At 38.7% G+C, this 21,116-nt stretch overlaps 1 protein-coding gene and 1 pseudogene across 4 annotated transcripts in view; both read left to right on the forward strand.

Moving 5' to 3' along the window:
* The window catches only part of ELF1 (E74 like ETS transcription factor 1), a 103,700-nt gene that overhangs the window by 48,134 nt on the left and 34,450 nt on the right, over positions 1-21,116 (forward strand). For 3 of the 4 annotated variants that reach the window (XM_040623273.1, XM_008706786.2, XM_008706787.2), the window contains one exon: positions 10,934-11,233. In XM_040623273.1, the coding sequence (XP_040479207.1) occupies positions 11,162-11,233 (72 nt within the window). In that variant the 5' untranslated portion in view covers positions 10,934-11,161. Of the gene's footprint in view, positions 1-10,249; positions 10,335-10,933; positions 11,234-21,116 lie in introns of those variants that run through there. The other variant, XM_040623268.1, reaches the window with a different exon arrangement.
* Positions 1,223-19,863, forward strand: LOC103677550 (annotated as a pseudogene).

The raw sequence follows: 21,116 nt of genomic DNA on the forward strand, positions 1-21,116 counted from the left end.
TCGAGAATCTCTATTGTAAGTAATTAATGAAGAATTTAAGGAGGGCAGTGTACACATTGCTGCCTGGAAGCTCTCCATGTAGCAGTCAAGCTACGGAATGTCTGTTTAAGCTGTTCTCATCATGTTTGGATGGTAGTTACCAGATCCCACGTATGTGACTTGCATTGGGCTTTGTAATTATAGGGACCAGACTCTGTTGTTGCAGCTTGATTTGAAAACCTCCAGGAGGGGCACCTGGGTGGCTCAGTCTTTAAGCGTCTGCCTTCGGCTCAGGGCGTGATCCCAGGGTCCTGGGATAGAGCCCCGCGTTGGGCTCCTCGGCTGGGAGCCGGCTTGTGTTCCCTCTCTCACTGGCTCTCTCTCTCTCTCTGTCAAATAAATAAATAAAATCTTAAGAAAAAAAGAGAGAAAGAAAGACAGAAAGAAAGAGAAAGAAAGGAAGGAAGAAAACAAAACAAAGAAAACCTCCAGGAACTCTCTACCTCTTCCCAAGGCAAGCCTAAATACTACTCCCTGGCTTTCAAGACTCCATAATTTGGTTTTGCTTTGCTTATTTAACCACATTTTCTACCATTTGCCATTGACACCTCTTAGCTCTTGTCAAGCTGTTAACTGTCTTCAGATTTACTTTGGTCAGTTTTGATCCTCTGCATTCTTCTGTGTCTCGGCATTCACACTTGTGCACGTGCACTTGCATACACATGCTAGACTCTTGTCTTTTCTTTCCCTTAGTCTCTCCACATCCTACCACCTTCCTCTAAGATTGACTTTAGGTCCTTCGTTGTCTATGAGTGTTTTCTTGACCCGTTTGACCATCCCCTCTTCTGAAATGGTGTAGAACGGACCAGCTTTATGAGCATTTAATTTCATACTACCTTTTGGTGTTCAGTTACTGTCTCTTTTGGTCTTGTTTCCTGAGCTAGATTATATACTTCACGGGAACAACACCATGCATTATCTTTTTGTATTTACCACAGTACTGAGTTTAGGGAAGTTCAGTAAATATTCATCAATATTTTACCACTAAGTCAATCAGTAGAAGCATAGTTTCTTTTGAACATGGTTGTTGTGGGGGCACCTGGGTGGCTCAGTTGATTAGGCATCTGCCTTCGGCTCAGGTCATGATCCGAGGGTCCTGGGACTGAGCCCCGCATCAGGATTGGGCTCCCTGCTCAGTGAGGAGTCTGCTTCTCCCTTTCCCTCTGCCTCTCCTCCCCCCCCCCACGTATTCTCTCTCTCTCCCTCTCTCCCTCTAGTAAATAAATAAATACATACATATGTACATACATACATACAATCTTTTTTAAAAAATGGATGTTGTGGGATCTTCTGATTAGCTCTGGATATACATCAGATAAGCATAAAAAACTGTTTCCTCTCACCTAATGCAAGACGATGCACTTCAGTTAACAGTAACTGAAATGGATTCATGTGATTTAAGGGGCGCCTGGGTGGCGCAGTCCTTAAGCGTCTGCCTTTGGCTCAGGTCGTGATCCCGGTGTTCTGGGATCGAGCCCCACATCAGGCTCCTCTGCTATGACCCTGCTTCTTCCTCTCCCACTCCTCCTGCTTGTGTTCCCTCTCTCTCTGGCTGTCTCTGTCAAATAAATAAATAAAATCTTTTAAAAAAAATGGAGTGAGTAATTATATGAAATATAGAGGGGCCTAAAATTTTAATTATTCTGTATTACAAATCTTCATATTTCTTGTGAGTATTTTAAGTTTGCTTCTAAGATTTATACAGTAGGAAGATAAAAAGCTACATGTGTAACTTATAAATATCTATATTTTGTGTATGTTGCAGTACTAACCCCTGTCCTTCTACTTTCTTATCTCTCATTTTGTGGTTTTGTTGCATTTAGTTTTTTGGTGCCATTGAATTTAGAATTTTAGGTGATTGGCAGATAGCTGTGAGGGTGATCATAGGAAGAATCCTGTTTTAAAGATCTTGACATGGAACACCAGAGTTGTTTGATTAAATCCAGACTTATTTAAGTTAGTTTTCTATTATTTAAAGAAGAAAAGGGGTAATGCTGTGAAAAACAGTAGGTCATTAGAGGTCTTCTCACATGTGGGGAGCAGAAGTTTTATGTACAAGGCATCTTAAAATCCATCAAACTTGGGAAAAGGTGAAAACGTTTTGCTTCTCTGAAGTTTATACTCCTGAGTCTATTCCCACTGTGATTTTGAAAATGCCACAGGTATAAAAGATTATGATCATCTCAGAATGTATGGAGAGATCTGGATTGAGCATGGCAGTGAGCACAGAGAAGCCTGGGAAAGGGTAGTGCATAGAGGGTTGGGGTGGGGGGAATGGGGCAGGGCTAACTTTGGCTTCTTTAATACTGGGATGAGGTCAGAGGACCATTAAGACTATAAAATGCAGAAATGCTGGAATGCCTTTTTCTGAGATGGGTGTGAAGAGTAGTAAAATTGTGGCAGAGGTATGCTTTTAAACTTGATCCATGGAATATTCTCATTCACTCTTTGAGTCCTTGTTCTGTTCAAATACTCTGTTTTACAAATCTGACCAGCCTCATTTTTCTCATGCCTTTTGCAACCCAAGGAAAAACCCCACTAATCCCTGTTCGTGGATTTGATGTTTTTCCTATGGGTAGTGGAGGCCACGGATTAGTTTTGAGTAAAGAAATAGGTTGCTGATATTTTTATTTTTGCTAAGTTGTTCCTTTTACTGGATGAAGAACCTCGGGAGGGGAGCTAGGGTAAAGGTGGTAAGCTGGAGGGACAGACACTCCTTAAGAGTAAAACTTCTTATGATAATACAGTTTCTTCTAGAAGAGTGTTGTGTGGGAGTTGGAGGTGGGAGGAGGTATGTCATGCAGCAAAATCTCCTGGGGGACCTTTAAACTACCTATCCCTGGCTTTTTTCCTGCTGTCTGGACCAGAGTGAAACACTGTGACTGATGGAAACCTGCTGCGTGCTCAGGTGGGGGAACCATTGCTCCAGAGCTCATCTTCTAAAAGGATGACTATATTAACCAGGGGAATAAACAACCATCGAAATGAAACAGAATTTCCCTGCAAGTTGATTCTTGCTTGTTATAGAGAGATTTTTAAACTGCCAACTGGCTTTGCTGATGAGCACACTGGAGCATGTTTGTGTCCCCTAGACAGGTGTGTTTTTGTCAGACTTCAGGTTTGGGGTGCTGGAGGGAAGAAAGTTCCCTCAGTTTATCTGTATAATAAAAAGCACCAATTAATGACAGTTTGATAATTACCACTTTTCAACCTTTTTGAGAAGGGAAAGGAGTTAAATTTTTTTTAGGACCAAAGTGAAAACAGTATCTGATTTCTGTTGGATATTTCTCTTTGGTTTTAAAATCTCTCGTTTTCAGAACATGCTCAGAAAAAGGGTTAATCTTGAGACCGCAGGTATTGACAGGTCTAGGTATGTGATCTGCTTGGCTGTTTTGCAAGGTGCTGTAAATGCTGCCTGAGTGTAACGTGACACCAGGTCGGCCCAAGTGGCCAAGGATGGAAAGTGGAGAACAATGTGAAAGAACCGGAATTTCAGGTCTAGGCAGTGAGTAATTGCAGCCTGCCCTCTGAGTCCTGGAACTGAACATCTGGGTGTCAGCAAAAAGACGCAAGCATAGAGAAGTCAGCCTGCTTGTCTTGATCATATTGACTGTGTGTGTGTCTGTGTGTGTGTTTTTACATTAACGTGGTTGAGGTGAGGTGAGCTTATTCATGTTTCCAAGGCCTGCTGCAGCTTTGCATATGTTGCTAGAAGCCTGACCGAGGCTTTCGATACCAAAAACACCAGGTATCCTTCACGCAACAATAAAATTATATTTTTGAAAAAGTTCTAGGTACTTCAGTTGCCCTTGCCCCCCCACCCCGAATTGCAATGAAAGGTGCTTTAGCCAGAATAGCTGTTTAGAAGATATTGGTGGTAAATATATATATGTGGTACTTGTATGGATTTCAAAGACAGATTTTTAAACTTCTAAGTTTTCTAAAATTCCTTGACTATTTAAAATAAAAGGTAAGGATATTTTCTCTTTCTTTCTTTCTTTTTTTTTTTTTGAAATACTTTTTTTTTTTAAACTAAAGTATGAGAACCCTGAATACAGTGGGGAATGATTTATTCCTCTTGTGACATTAACTTGTATTTTTGTAACTTCTGTGTTGTGTATCGAGTACATGAGTTAGGCCTATAGAGTGAGATTTATTTTACAAATGATGCCCCTTTTTTTCTTTCTTTCTTTTCAGTAGGAACTGAGAGACCAACTACCCTTATTTGGGAAAGTTCAAATCTGGTTAATTAACTGTAACTACATTTTGGTGTGTTTTTTAAATCATTTTTTCCATATTTACATTTTTAAAAATATAAGTGATAGAAATACTGAATTCCAAGAACTAGCAAGAATATCAGTTAAAATTTATTTTAAAGTATTTTCATGAATTATTAAGTTGTGGTAGCTTTTTATAAAAGGCTTATTAATGTTTTCACTTTCTTGGCTGAGTGAAGATAAAGTAAATGGTATGATGTGATAGAGCTTGGGAAAGAATAACAATACTAAAACTTTAAGATTTAAAACAATAACTGAAAAACCTACAAACTCCTCTACTTAAAAGTTGTTCCAGGTAAAAATATGATTAAAAGTGATTTACCACAAATCAGAAGGTTTTATGGAATGGTGTAGAGATCTTTGCTGCAGATCCTTCTGTAAAAGATTTCTTCTTTTCCTCTGCTAAAGAATAATACTGATGACATTCTATTAATGTAGATATAGGGGCATGAGTAGAGAGTGGGGCTGGGAATGTGGGCCTCTTTGGCTCTTTTGCTTTCTTTCCTGTCTTTGTGACCTTGGGCAAGTCAGATTGTGCTAGGCCCAAATTCTTTCGTTCTTCAATGACTGTGTTGTTTTAGGTAATCCTTAGATTATTTTCAGCTTTAAAATTGTGCGACTCCACACTTTTTATTTATTTTTATTTTTATTTTTTTTAATGATTTTTTATTATATTATGTTAGTCACCATACAGTACATCCCCGGTTTCCGATATAAAGTTCGATGATTCTTTAGTTGCGTATAACACCCAGTGCACCATGCAATACGTGCCCTCCTTACTACCCATCACCGGTCTATCCCATTCCCCCACCCCCCTCCCCTCTGAGGCCCTCAGTTTGTTTCTCATAGTCCATAGTCTCTCATGTTTCATTCCCCCTTCTGATTACCCCCCCTTTCTTTATCCCTTTCTTCTCCTACTGATCATCCTAGTTCTTATGTTCCATAGATGAGAGAAATCATATGATAGTTGTCTTTCTCTGCTTGACTTATTTCACTTAGCATTATCTCCTCCAGTGCCGTCCATGTTGCAGCAAATGTTGAGAATTCGTTCTTTCTGATAGCTGAGTAATATTCCATTGTATATATGGACCACAGCTTCTTAATCCAGTCATCTGTTGAAGGGCATCTTGGCTCCTTCCATGATTTAGCTATTGACTCCACACTTTTTAGATTGAGAATGGGCAGGCCCTGGGACTATTGTATAGAATTTATCTTGGTACTACTGATTTATTATTTTCATTTCTTCTGGAAGCTAATGTGTAAAGCATTCTATCATATTACAAAACAAATGAAAAAGCCTGACTATGGTATATCACATAAGAATCTTAGTCATTACAGTTTATGAGTTTATTGCTTGCTTCTCATTTTAATCTGCATGACTTCTCTTCTTTTCTCTTACTTATTTGATTTCCTTTCATTTCTGTTGTATTTCTTCTAAGATAATGGTTTTTCCAAATATGCTTGCTTTTCTCGTGATGGGTATGTCTGTATGTTGAAAAGGGCCTTTTATTAGGTTACCACTTCATATAAAAATACTTCCTGTCCAGATACCTGTATTTGGCATCTGGAGTTACTACAGAATTCCAGTTCTTTAGATACTTTCAACTTTATAAACGTGCGTATATACATAGACATAAGCACTGTCTGTACTTTATTAAAGGTAATCTTTCAAGCATCCCATTGCCCTAAGCTGTGTATTTTACCTCCTTTGGGCTAGAATTGCTTAATCTAAAACATTTTTGTCATACCTTTTATTTACTAATTTTCATTTTGAGTGTAATGAGTTGATGGCCTGGTAACTTCCAAAGGGTAGCAGTGATTTGTTTTTAAATATCATTATGAATTAATAGGTTTTTAGACCCTTGTGTATAAAGACCTTTTGAAGGAAACTTAAATTTGCATTTAATCAGGGATGAAGAAAGCAGATGTGAGAAGTACTAAAAACTGATTTTGATCGTCATGTTTATATAACCGAAATATTTTATAATAAACTAAACAAAAATAAATTGTTTGAGTTGGTTGTAGTAGCCATCAGTGCGGCTGAGGATTTTGTGTTTACAATCAGTAAATTCATTTTGTTTGGAACAGGGGCATAATGGAACTCTGTGTTAAGGGAAACATGCCAGACAGGGTGAGGTCTTAGCCTAGAAGCAGCTGGATTTATCAAGTAGGTGCCAAGTTTTCAGGCACTGGAATAGAATTATACTTTTGTTGATAATGGGCTATATAGTATTCTTTGTTGGAGTCTAGCAAGTAGCTGTGGTCAAGGAGACTCCCAAGGAGTATGGAGATGAGACTTAGGGAGTAATGAGGTACGTGGCTCGCACCTGTTACCTGTCTCCCGCATTGTACTGAGACTGTGATGAAGTTATGTTTATGGAACAGAAGTTATGTGCCAGGCATTCTGTACATGGAATTTGCACCCCATCTTCACAGCAACTCTAGACGTTGGTGTAATATATTGTACCTATTTTACAGAAAGGGGAGTCGGACACTAACTTGTCCAAGGTCACAGTGCAGAAGATTCAGATCCAGGTGGTCTGACTCCAGAGCTTGTGCTCTTCTAACTGTTTTTGCTTGCTTTATAATTTGACCTTAAATCTGCAGCTTATTTTGGTGATAAAAGATTAGGAACCTTATTGTTGAGACCCTCCTGTGGTATATCTCCTGGAAGGAGAAGAATATGATCCTGACACAGTTGAAAGACATGAGAGCCAACTTGGGGAGTTTACTCTTTCGTGGATGCTCAACTAGACGACCGCTCGAAGTTGAGCAAATAAGTTAACTGTTTATGCGTATGTTGGACAAACAGTCCAACTGAAATATAATTTCCAAGTGAAATGTAATGTCACATATTTTTTCTTGTTATTTTATAAAGAATAAGTCACACTTTGAAAATGAAATAGGTTTGAGAATTACTAATGAAGCAGAGTGTTCCTGAATATCATATGTATAGTTAATGGTTATAATACATACAGTTAACTGAAGACCTTCTAATTTGTTAGGGTAAAGCAAAAAAAAATTTTTTTTCTCTTCATTCTGAGTACCCATGTCTTTTTCATACTAGAGCAACTTTGAGGAATAAAATGCTAAGTTCATTTGGGACATGTTTTAGACACTTTCAGGGGCACTGATGTGGACTTCTCTAACAGTTTAGGGAGTGGATTTGGAGATCAGGAGCTGAACTCGGGATGGAATTCCCCCCCCCCCAATTTGATGCATATATGTATTTACTTAGAAATCTGTGTTTCAAACTATTAGAGCACAAAGGATTTGGGTAGATTTAGAGGCAAGGCTGTGTACTGTTGCCCTGGACAGAATCCTGATTTAGGAGGTGAGGGATCTCATTGCAGTTGTGTTATGCCTTCCAATGGTGAGACCTCGGGCACAGGGACTCAGTTTATTCATGAAAAACTGAAGCATTGACCTAGATGTTCAGTCTCATCTATTACTGAAAAGATTGTGATGCAGTGGGGCTTTGTTTTTTAAGTATCTCTAATATGTATGGGAGAATCAGAAACTGTCTCCCCAAGACCCATCTTGGTGCCGTAGGCTGTGTAACTACTGAGAGAAGGAGTGGGAAAGAAAGAAGACAACAGGGTCAGAGGCCTGATTAGGCCAATAAAATAATTTCAAAGCTTTTCTTACACATTTTCAGTTTATGAACTTCTGTGTAGAAATGAACAGAAGCTACCCACCAGAGTGAGGGTGTCTCTATCTTAACAAGTGGCTTAGGGATCATGGACAGTCATTTCAGTTTTGGTTTTATTACTCTTGGTGTTAGTGTATATTGGAAGGTATGGGTATGTTGATTGCTTGTACTTATTTTTGAGATTTTGTATTAACGCATAATAGTGTGGAAATGCTAAAAAAAAAGGTACATGATTGCTGTGAAAAAGAAAGTGAAACTTTACATAGATGTGTTCACATTGGTTACTGGTGGAGTGTCACTTTGTATTTAACAAATAAATGGGTTTGGAATGGGCCTTTTGGAATCTAACCTTTTACAGAAGAACTTTTGTTACCAGGAAACATCCCTTGATTCTGTCTATACTTTTCTTTTTAAGATTGTATTTATTTGAGAGAGAGCACGAGCAGGGGGAGGGGCAAAGGGAGAGGGAGAAGCACACTCCCCAGTGAGCAGGGAGCCAAATGTGGGCTCAATCCCAGGACCCCAAGATCATGACCCAAGCCAAAGGTAGATGCTTAACCATCTTAACCCCCTGGTGCCCCAGTATAATCCTTTTTACTATTACTGTGGGCACACAGATTTGGTAGGTACAGAAGGAATTTTAGACAATGGTTACTTACCCAGAGAGGTTTTGCTCTATCCTGCTCGCTAGCATATTGCTTTCGAAATAATAGGCACTCAAACAGTTATTCAGTTGAATTAGGGAGACATAATTTTCAAATGTGAGACAGTGTACAGTTAGGGCTAACTTAGTGGACAGTAAGTGCTGTATTTCTTTTTTTTTTTTTTAAGATTTTATTTATTTTTTCGACAGAGATAGAGACAGCCAGCGAGAGAGGGAACACAAGCAGGGGGAGTGGGAGAGGAATAAGCAGGCTCATAGCGGAGGAGCCTGATGTGGGGCTCGATCCCATTACGCCGGGATCACGCCCCGAGCCGAAGGCAGACGCTTAACTGCTGTGCCACCCAGGCGCCCCAATAAGTGCTGTATTTCTAAATGGAGTGATCCCGATAGGTGGAGGTGTAAGAATTTGGGAGGTTTATGAAAGAAATGGGGCTTGAGTATTGACTGGGAAAGATGTGAATGGATGCTGAGGTGGGAGAGGTATTCTAGGAACGGGGAATAAGAATTTAAGAAGGCAGGCAAGAATGAATACAGTTTGTGTGAAGGACTGTAAGAAGGGGGCGCCTAGATGGCTCAGTCGGTTAAGCAGCCTGCCTTGGGCTCGGGTTATAATCCCAGAGTACCCGGGCTCCCTGCTCAGCCCCGGGGTTGGGGGGGTGGTGAGGTTCTGCTTCTCCCTCTCCCTCTGCCCCTCCTCCCTGCTTGTGTTCTCTCTCTCTCTCAAATAAATAAAATCTTAAAAAAAAAAAAAAAAAAAGGACCTTAAGAAGGCAAGCCCAGTGCGGAAGAATTAGATTGGGTAATAATTTAAGGGAAAAGATTATAAGTAACGTTTGTCCAAAGCCAAATGTATGTTTTATGTTTATATGTCTGTCCGTGATCAGTTTAGGTTGAAGCATTGTTTTCCCCTCCAGTTATGGTGCATTGCTCAAAAACTACCTGAATGCGCTAAAAATAAAAATGCTTTTCTACTGTTGGAGTTGAGCTCATTATTGAAAGAGGCAGGGTAGAATAGGTGTGGGAGACTGATGGGTTCGAATTCAGTATAGTGAGTAGAAATATCTCTTGAATTGGATTCTTAACCCTTATTTTATTTTGATTCCCAGTTAGGAAAATTACAGTTATCCGTGATGACCCCTGGAGTCCAGAGTATATAAGGAACCAGCTTTCCTGAAATTAGGAAATTGAATATTTGATTCGGCTGGCACATGCACGTTTAAGTTTTCAGGGAAACTGATTGACCAGCTCAGCATCATTCCCTAACTTGTCTCTTTAAAACTAAAACTGTAAATGCTGTTTCCAAGAATTAGATGTTATTTAATGTGATTATTTTTATAATCTTTGTCTTTTCATATCATATTTGTCGCCATAACCCTATGATGCAGTATTTCATGAAATTGTGATAAATTAAAAAATGTTTCCTTCTACTTTTGTTAGTAGTGGTAACTTTTTTTTTTTTTAAATAGGCAAACATCTTTGGCAGGCACTTTTTAAGCATTTCTCCCTCCACTGTGAAATTGTTTTCACTCTTAAGTTGCGTTTCTGTTTTTCTACTATTGTAAAGTGCAGTTCTTTGCATGTTTTAATTTGCCATGACGTGGTCAAGTGCCGTTTCCTTCCTGTTGCTTGCAAGCCTGTGCTAGAGATAAGGATACATTTCAGTGCATTAAAAAAGAAGCCACTGAAGACGGGCTTAAGCATGGTAAAACATTCTACTTACCAGAAACCTTTTTAAAGAACAGAAAGAATAGACTTTAATTTTTGTTTATTTTTAAAGGCTCTTAAAATAGTACTTACTAAACTTTAAATGTATTAGATTTAAATTCAAATATATACTAGGCATAAGAGGGATACTGAATAAAGGTTTCTCCTAAGGCAAAAAATATACAGATGAAATTACTCATGGAGTAGCAATTCCTGTGTGGTTTGCTGGGTTACTGGCAAGAAGGAAGTTGTTTATATGTCCTTTATTGCAATTACAAACCTAGTTATTGCTGGGTGGATTTTTTTTTTTTTTTAAGTATTCGGTACTTTAACTGTAGTTTAACTGGGGCGAGGGAAGAAAGGAGAATAGCTTCACTTTCAGAAATGAGAAGTGATTTTATCTTAGCAGGAATGAAATCTTCGAAGAAAATATATATCTAACTTAAAAAAAAAAAAGCCTGTGTTCATCAGTATTGTTGATTTTGTTTAAAAACATTACCAAAAAATACGTTGGAGACACTGCCCTCGGTATTTATTGTGATATTCTAAGTGGGGATGATTGCTTTTTCATAACTAACTTAAGCTTCTGTTTTTCAGGCCAAGAAGTTCTAGAGAAGAAAAATTTCAGAAAAATTGCCTCGGTTTGAGTAGAATATCAGTGAACCAAGAAAATTTGAAGCACCATCCCTAAAGAAAACCTGGTATACAGTAACTTCACAGACTTAGCTGAGGGTTTTTTACCCAAATTGGTCACTGGATTCTGCTGCCTCATACTTGAACCTGCTTGGAATTTTTCTCATGTGGATCTAAGGGGAATGCTTTATTATGGCTGCTGTTGTCCAACAGAACGACCTAGTATTTGAATTTGCTAGTAACGTCATGGAGGATGAACAACAGGTATGAGACCCAGAGACAATTGGATTTTTATTAGTTTATTATTATGATTTTTCCATTTGCAACAGAAAATTATTTACTTTAAAAGACAGTAGGAGAAACTTTGTGATGTAAAAGTGTAGATATTAAAAATTTGGTGGTAATTGTGATCCTGTGTATTAAGTACTAGTTTAATTTGTTAAAGAATTTAATCCTTAGCTTTGATGTGGAACAAGGAAGTAATGATTTCAGGGTTAAGCTTGTTTTTTTGTAAAATGAGACCTAACAGTAAATAAAATACCTTAAGTAATTATTTCAAAGTACTTCAGAGTTCTAGAGGACATACCAACAAGACATGTAAATTTTTTTTTTTTTTGTAATACAGGACTGGTGGTTGTATTAGTTGCTTGCAGTTTTGCAGTTTAAATGTATGTGGTTAATTAGTATTTATAATCCTGGGCTAGTTTTTCAAGTGGATGGAAAGATGTTAGCAGTACCATAATCATGCATCGCCTCAGTCCAAAGCACGTGATTCTGACGAAGTCACTTAACTTCTCCAGGTCTAGCTAGATTGCATCGTCTGTTGAATGGGGGGATTGAACTGAAGAATTTCTAAATTGGCTTTCACTGATGTTCAATGATGTTCCAGTTACTGTTTCTAGAATGAGAAGAAGATCCAAGAGACATTGAGAAAAGGATCTAAATTAATTCTAGTCTCCCTGCCCCTCTGCCCCACCTCCACTTCAAGGGGGAGACGCTAGGGGTTCTTGGGACTTTATAATTTACTTCATTTTAAATAGGTTATGTGGGAATGTAAGACATGATTGATGTGGGAGAAATGCTGTGTTAGACTCAGTGTACTGGCAAAAATATTTTGAGGACCTTTAGGCTTAAAATATGCCTGATAAATTGATTTAGATACTATTTGAAATAAGCCTAATTCCAAATATCTAACGTTAATAGGCCAGTTACAATGTATCAAACTTTTATTCTAGAAACATAGTTATGACAGATAATAAAATTGATTCTTACTTTGGGCAGGGCATTATAATTTGTTTGCTGTTTGTATTGTCTATTGAGACGACAGGATTAAAATTTTCTAAGTAAACCTACAAAAGATGAGAATTTGCATTGAGGTACCTTTAAATCAAGATGAGCTTTGGCTGGGAAGGAAAAAAGTTTGAGGAAGAGGATTGCTTGGTCCCAATTAAAAATATTAATAGGTACATGGATTTAATCTAGAGACAATAGAAAAGAAGTTTTAGGAAAGTATTTTGAATTTGTTTTTAAACAGGGTATTTCTCTGTACGTTAAGGTTTGCAAACTGTATGTTTACTGCGCAGCCCTCTTGATGAAAGAGTCCAGGCTCAATATAGTGAGGTTTGTTCTCTATGTGGCCACAGAGGACCGGGCTCTAGGCCATTCACTGGTATGCTCTAGTGCAGTGGCTTTGACACTCACCTGACCGTGAGAAATACATTTTACGTTATGGTGCAGTATTTCTGCATGTGTCTACATTGCCTTAAAACTAGTTTTGCACTTATCTTTAATATGTGTGATGTGCTTAATTTATCTCAGAGAGGTTATTCATGTCTTTGGATAGGGAAATGATGCTCTTAACATCAGAGTGCACATACATGTTTTTTCTTGTTATTTTCATCAAAATGAGTATATATTGGCATATATATTAGTTTTGTTCAGGTATTATTATAAGGACTTTACGAATATTAAACATGAGGCAAATAGTATTATCCCCATTTTACGATGAGGAAAATGAGACAGAGGGTAAGTGATTTTCTTAATCCTACAGCTAGTCAGTAGCGGAGTTGCAATTTGAACCCAAGCAGTTTGACTCTCACTAACGATACTCTTGCATTGAAGTATGCCAATATTACTGTATTATAATCAATGTCAAAAACTGGCGGGTTTAGAGCTTTCCAGTCTATGGCCATGAGCGTAGCAAACCTAACTGGTTCTATGGGGGTGGATCCTGTAGTGACGGTCTTACTATCATTAGCATTTTATCTAATCTGTCGTTCTACTTCCTTGTTTGCCTGTTAGGTTTGTGGGGTTTTTTTTTTTTTAAGGTTTATTTATTTATTTTTAAAAGACAGAGAGAGAATGAGGTGGGGGGGAGGGGCAGAGGGAGAAGCAGACTCCCCACTGAGCAGGGAGCCTGATGTGAGTGGGACTCCATCCCAGAAACCCAGGATCATGACCTGAGCTGAAGGCAGATGCTTAACTGGCTGAGCCACCCAGCTGCCTCATTAGATTTGTTTTTGATTTTAAAAGTAATAACGTGCCGATGACAAAAGAAGACACCTAATATAAAAATATATAAAATGGTTCTTTACCCTTCCTGCCTAATCCATTTCTCCCCAGAAGACACTATTATTACCTATTTGATGTGAATTGTTAGCCAAAGGTCTAAACAAGAGAGCAATATATGTACATACAAACCTACATAAAGAGGTTGTTTTTAAGATACAAATGAAAGTATGCTAAACCTTTTTTGTGACTTGTTTGTTTTTACTTAATGTAAATATGTGTGTATGTATGCTGGCTCTCCATCATTTATTTTATCTACATGACGGATGGATCATTATTTATTTTACCGATCTTTGATCATGGACAGTTGGTTTTTACCAGCGTTTTGCTATTATAAACAATATTGCAATGAACATCCTCATTAAGAGCTCAGATACTAGAGTCAGAACACCTGGGTTTGAATCCTCGCTCCACTGCTTATTACCTCCCTGACTTTGGACAGATGACTTACGCACTCTCTGCTTTGGTTTCCTTATCTGCAAAATGGGGATGATATTACCAGACCCTATATTGTAGGGTTGTTGTGAGAATTAAATGAGTTGATGTATATAAAGCTTTTAGAACCATGCCTGAGCACTCTCATTTTGTTACTATGCATGTGCGTGTATCTTTGTACACTTGTATGATTATTTCTATAACATTTCTAAGAGTAAGTTTACTGAGTTTACTAAAAGCATAAATACTACCAAATCATTCTTCAAAAAGTCTGTATCTGTTTCTACTACCACTAACAGTCTATTTCCCAAACTGTCACTAACAGAAAGCCTTTTTTTTTTTCCTTTTGGTCGGTCTTTTGGGTGAAAATCACATTTTACTCTTTTAATTTGCATTTCCTTGATTACTAGTAGTGAGATTGCTGGGTTGTTCTTTAAGTTTATTTACTGTTCATTTGAATTTCCTTTGAATTACTTATTAATTTTCTTTTGCCCAGTTGTTCTTTATATATTACAGATAATGCATTGTTTTCTAACTCATTCATTGTACAGTTAATGGTTAGCTTTCTTTGTGACACACAGTGCAGATATGTTTTTCCTACCTGGTATCATCTTTTAACAATATAATATCTTGTGCCCTATAGCATTTCACTTATATATGTCATAAAATCAACCAGTATATCCTTTGTTTGTTTGTTTGTTTCTGCTTAGAAAAGCTTTCCTCACCCTAATATAATTAAATACTCTTTTTATATTTTCTTCTAGTTTATGTGTTTAACTCCTCAGTACGTAATGGAATGTATTTTTATAAAATGTGAGGTATAGGGATCTGACAACTGCCTTCTCCCACCAATGGGGATGTTGGCCCTTCATGATTTGTTGAATATATTATGATTTCCACACTAAGACTGACATCTCTGTTATATACTAAATTACCACTTTAGTTTTGAACTTGCTAGTGTATTTTATTCCATTTAACTGGTTTTTATTATGCCAATATCACATTGCATTAGTATCAATTTATAGATTTGACATCTGATAAGATATTCCTTCCCCTGCATTAAAAAAAAAATTGGTATAGCGTTTTGGATGAATTTTAGAATTAGCTTCTTAAGTTACATAAAACTCTGTTGGGATTTTAACTTTTCAAATTTAAAAGTATTTGTGTCTTTTAAAATAATTCTGTTGGGGGTGCCTGGGTGGCTCAGTTGGTTTAGCAACCAACTCTTAATTTTTTTTTAAGTGAAATTATTTTTTTTATATTTATTTATTTATTTATTTTATAATTTTTATTTTGTTACATTAGTCACCATACAGTACATCCCCAGTTTTTGATGCAATGTTCCATGATTCATTACTTGCGTATAACACCCACTGCTCCATGCAATATGTGCCCTCCTTAATACCCATCACCGGCCTATCCCAATCCCCCACTCCCCTCCCCTCTGAAGCCTTCAGTTTGTTTCCCAGAGTCCACAACTCTTAATTTTGACTCAGGTCATGATCTCAGGGTCTTGGGATCTAGCCCCATGTCAGGCTCTGTGCTTAGTGGGAAGTTTGCTTGAGGATTCTCTCTCTCCCTCTCCCCCTCCTTTCACTCTCGTGCGCTCCCTCTCTCTTCCTCTTTCGCTCTGACTCTCTCAATAAATAAATAAATCTTGTAAAAAATAATTCTGTTTTATGATCCTGTATTGGTTCAGTTGGTTCTTTACAAAATCACTGTTTGAAGGCATCAGATTAGAATACATTTCCTGTTCTGAGTTATGGTCTGTGGTTATAAATGTCATCTAAAGAAACTGACACCATTAATGTCTCGTTGCCACCACCTCGGTCATTTTCCCTTGTATTGATTTGTACTCTTTTCAAAATTGCTTGGAAGAACTCCTTTGGGCAAAGATGGGTATGGGGGGATGGTAGTGTTGGAAAGGAAACACCAATATTATTGGTGCTGACAAGCTGCTTTTAAAAGTTTGCTCTCAATGTCTCTTCAGAACTGGGAGTATTTGTAGCTGAGAATGAAGCATTTCTGTGGGAGAACAATACTATCAGTATTGAGTTGCAGTATGTACTTTTATTTGAAGGTGCCTTGGTTTGACCTTATTAAACAGGTGTAGTTGCCTGGGGAATGAATGAGAATAAGAAGAAATCTGAAGGCTGTGGATATGAGTTTCTAAAGAGAAGGAAACTTGACGATATGCTCATATAGTCCAGAAGTTAATTTAATGAAAAACAGCTGGTAGTTTAATGCATTTTGTAATTTTGACCTATCATTACATTATATGTTTTTTCAGTTGTTGGTTCTAAAAGTAGAACCTAGCAAATCATAGTTATTTATGCTTAACAGACTTAGCTCACTAGGGAGAAGCTTGGTGACAAGCATGGGAAAGTGAAACAAATATTTTTATAGAATCCTATCACAGTATAAGAAGGTGGTCTTATGACATTCCTTAGGGTATAAATTGGTTTGCTCTGTTATTCCTAGAGGCTAAAGGCTAAACAGTGCCTTGCCGTCTTTTTAACAAGATACCCAGTAATTCTCATGCAGTGTTTGAGAATCACTACATTCTAACTTTGGGAAAGCTTCACTGTGGAAGTTACATTAGAACTGCGTTTTGCAGGAAGGCTCAGTTTATCTGACAGAATGAAGGAGCAGAAGTGTTCTGGGACAGTAGACTGTACCAAAACCTTTGATGGGTGTCTCTTAACTATATAGTCAATCTAACCACCTTAACTTATGGTTAGAAGCTTTTCATAGTGTGACTGTTCCATGCACTTTTCTTTCTTTCTTTCTTTTTTTTTTTTTTTTTTAAGATTTTATTTATTTATTCGACAGAGATAGAGACAGCCAGCGAGAGAGGGAACACAAGCAGGGGGAGTGGGAGAGGAAGAAGCAGGCTCATAGCGGAGGAGCCTGATGTGGGGCTCAATCCCAGAACGCCGGGATCACGCCCTGAGCTGAAGGCAGACGCTTAACCGCTATGCCACCCAGGCGCCCCATCTTTCTTGTACTCCATTAATTTTGCCAGCCTATTGTATAATTTCCCCAAGTGCCTTCCTGCTTGATCTCCCATATTCATACCTGTTGCCTATTTAAGTTCTAATCTCTTTCAAGATCTTAGGACAAAACCTACTAATTCCAGGAATTTATCCTAAAATCATTACTTCAGGAATTAACAAAGTTTACCCTGTTACTTCTACATCACTTATTGTCACTGTCACACATTTGCCAGGTTAAATTTTCCATATATACGTTAATGATTTTCCCAGATAAATGCTAACTACTTGAAGAAAGGGATTACTTTTCCCCTTCCACTTAATATCTTCCAAGGCATTTAACATCATTCATAATACCTTTATTGGTTGAGTCTTCCAGATTTTCTTCCTCCTCTTAATCCTGTCGGTAAAATGATGTGGGATATGGATGTGCTCAGTTAAGGCCCTTATCACATCAGAAGACTTTTGCCCCAAACTCTCTCGACTACAGTATATTTTTTTCTGGGACCTATTTGTCCACTTTCTCACTTAGTGCATGGGCAGTGTGGCCATATCACCACAATTCTAAGACCAGAAAGAAATGAAAATAGATGAGTGGCCTGAGCCTGAGTCCTGGCCTCTTGTCTTCCTTTCTGAACAGCATGAACTTTACCACCCACTCCACTTTTTCCTCCAGCTGTTGGTTCCCTGAGCTCTGTGTAATTGCCCAACCACTGGGTCCCACCGGTGAGCAGTGCAGCCGCCAGCATCTATGCAGACGCCTGGGGGCTCAGGCTCCTGGATCTCTGTGTCCCATTCCACCAGCCAGCAGGGTAGCTGGGGGTCCAGAGGCCTGGCCACCAGGTTGGCTGGGGGCCTGGCAGGCATAGGGGGATCCAGGGTGAGAAGGAAACCATGCAAGACCTGAATGACCACCTGGCCTCCTACCTGGAGAGGGTGAGGAACCTGAAGGCTGATAATCAGAGACTGGAGATCAAAATCCAGGAATATCTGGAGAAGAAAGGATCCCAGATCAGAGACTGTGGGCATTAACTTCAAGACCATCTAGGAGCTGAGGGCTCAGATCTTTGCGAAATCTATGGACAATGCCCACATTGTTCTGCAGATTGAAAATGCCCACCTTGCTGCTGATAACTTCAGAGTCAAGTGTGAGATGGAGCTGGCTATGCACCAATCTGTGGAGAGTGCTATCCGTGGGCTCCACAAGGTCCCTGATGACACCATTGTCACTCGGCTGCAGCTGGAGACAGAGATCGAGTTTCTCGGGGAGCTGCTCTGCATGAAGAAGAACGATGAGGAAGAAGTAATGGGTCTACAGAACCAAATTGCCAGCTCTGGACCTTGGCAAGATCATGGCAGACATCCAGGCCCAGTATGAATAAGCCGGCTCAGAAGAACTGAGAGGAGCTGAACAAGTATTGATCCCAGCAGATTGAGGAGAGCACCACAGTGGTCACCTCACCACTGAGATAGGAGCAGCTGAGATGACCCTCACGGAGCTGAGGTGTATAGCCCAATCCTTGGAGATCAGCCTGGACTCAGTGAGAAACCTGAAGGCCGGCTTGGAGAACAGCCTGAGGGAGGTGGAGGCCCATTACATGATGCAGATGGAGCAGCTCAGTGGGGTCCTGCTACACCTGGAGTCAGAGCTGTCCCAGACCTGGGCAGAGAGGCAGCACCAGACCCAGGACCACAAGGCCCTGCTTAATATTCGGTCAGGTTGGAGGCTGAGATCTCCACCTGTCACCTGCTGGAAGATAGGGAGGACTTCAGTCTTGGTGATCCCCTGGACAGCAGCAACTCTTTGCAGACTGTCCAGAAGACCACAGCCCACAGGATTACGGACGACAAAGTAGTATCTGAGACCAATGACACCAAGGTTCTGAGGTGTTGAGGCAGCAAAAGCAGGGTGCCCTTTGAGGAGTGGGAGGCTAATTAAAAGTTCAGAGGTAAAAGAGAAAAAATGAATATGGATGAGATTGTTGCATAACGTAGGACATAGACTAGAGGAGGTCCATGAGAAACATTCAGTGATAAATTTTAGTTACTAGTGTTTACTGAGCATTTTGTTCTATGCACGGTGCTATGCACTTTACAAGGATTACCCTATTAATTCTTGAAACAATCTTAGGAAGTAGGTACTTTAATTCCTACTTTACAGAAGAGTCAGGTGAGGCTTAGAGAAGGAGAGCAACTGGCTTATAAGTGATAAAAGTGGGAACTGCCACCCAGCTTGTGTCTTCAATGACTGTATGTGAATAATGCCAGCCACCAATGCATGCAAGTGGTAAAAGAGTGGTTTTAAATGTGGAAGAATTATTCTTTGCATTTATGATTTTAGCAAAAAAGAAAATGTTATACATTCTAGTTAATTTGTTAATGTAATTACAAATTTATAGTCTTTGTGCCCTGATATACCTGTGTATACCTTAAAAAAAAAAACCCAGCTTTATTGAGATATAATTTACATACCATATAATTCAACTATTTAGACTGCAATTCTGTGATTTTAGTATATAAACAGAGTTGTGCATCTGTCACCATAATCAGTATTGGAACATTTTTGTTATCCCAAAAAGAAACCTGTACCCCTTAGCAGTCATGCCCTATTCTCCCCAATTCCCACACCTTGGCAACCACTAATCTACTTCTTGTCTCTGTGGGTTTGCCTGTTCGGGGACATTTTGTATACATTGGGTCATGCAGTATGTGGTCTCTTCTGAGAGGCTGACTTCTTTTACTTAAACGTAATGTTTTCAAGGCTGATCCATATTGTAGCATGTATCCGTACTTCATTCTTTTTATTGCTGAATAATATTCCATCGCCTGGGTATACTACATTGTATTTATCCACTCTGTATATTTTTCAGAAGAATACTATTTTTTTTTTTAAATGAAGTTCGTGTTGGTCAGTTTTTTGTCAGGGATGGAACTGGCCATCTCTGTTCTCCCAGAAAGTACTCAGTCTCTTAAAGTTACCTCCTGGGTGAGTAAGAAAATTAGTACCTCTTTAATGTAGCTCAGTTTAGCTACATGATCTTGAAAATTTTTGCCTCCTTTCTGTTTTACTTATAACACACATAAAGGAAAGATAAGTCATTATATGAACAGATAGTATTACTGGCCTCCCCCCCCCTCCCAAGCCAGAGTCACCTTCAACACTTTTTCAAGAATATTGGTGAAAAGATAATGTCCTTTGGTTTACTAAAGTAAAAAGAAAACTGATTATTACAGGTTTTTTAGAGTGTGGATTTAACAAAGTGATGTCCTCAAATAATGTTCATAAATCTGATATGTCTAATATTAAATAAGTTAGTATATAGGCAGAGTTTTTTTCTTTTTTCTTTTTTCTTTTCTTTTTCTTTTCTTTCTTTTTTTTCTTTTTTTTGACACAGTAGCCAAAATTCTCAGTATTAGGGCAGTTCTTTTTTTGGAAAGAATTACAGTGTAATGACTGGTCATACATTTGTGAGCTTACCTGTTTCATCTGTTCCCACCTAATGAGACATTGAGAGAAAGAGTACTGCACATGTGAGGCGGGATCAGGGAAGTCATCCTGGAATTGTAGAGACTGGACTGAGGGAAGGAGAGTTTTCCTCTCCTAAAAGGTGATATTTTAGGTGACAATTTAAAGATTTATTATGATTTATGGTTTCGTATGACTGTGCACCTCTGTCATTCCACTTTATTTCCTGGTATGGGGAAAACAAAAACAGGATTTAGGAAAAACTTCCTTTTACCTTTAGGAGAGTAACTACAGGGAAGCTCAAGGAAGTGGTAGCTCCTCCCCCTTTCCATGCCCCAACATGTGGGCACATTCAGAAATAACTGGGTATTGAAGATTTACCTGGGAAATGGTTTGTTAAAAAGTGGTTGATTTGTGTGCGTTCAGATCCCTACAACCTCAGCATAATATTGAATTCTGGGAATTGATATTTCTTGTCAATTAAGAGTCTGTGACACGTGGCATTAAAGAGTATCAGCTCGGGAACCAGCAGCCACCACTTACTAGATGTGTGACCTCAGACAAGTTTTAAAATTGCTCTGAGCTTTGATTTCCTCCACCAAAAATGAAAGAATTGCTTGCCAAAGTTACGAGCATTCATTGTTTGTGTAAAGTATTTGACAAGAGCCTAGCACAAAGGAAGTGG

This window comes from Ursus maritimus, unplaced genomic scaffold (assembly GCF_017311325.1).
Source record: "Ursus maritimus isolate PB19 unplaced genomic scaffold, ASM1731132v1 scaffold_10, whole genome shotgun sequence".
NCBI classification, from domain to species: domain Eukaryota; kingdom Metazoa; phylum Chordata; class Mammalia; order Carnivora; family Ursidae; genus Ursus; species Ursus maritimus.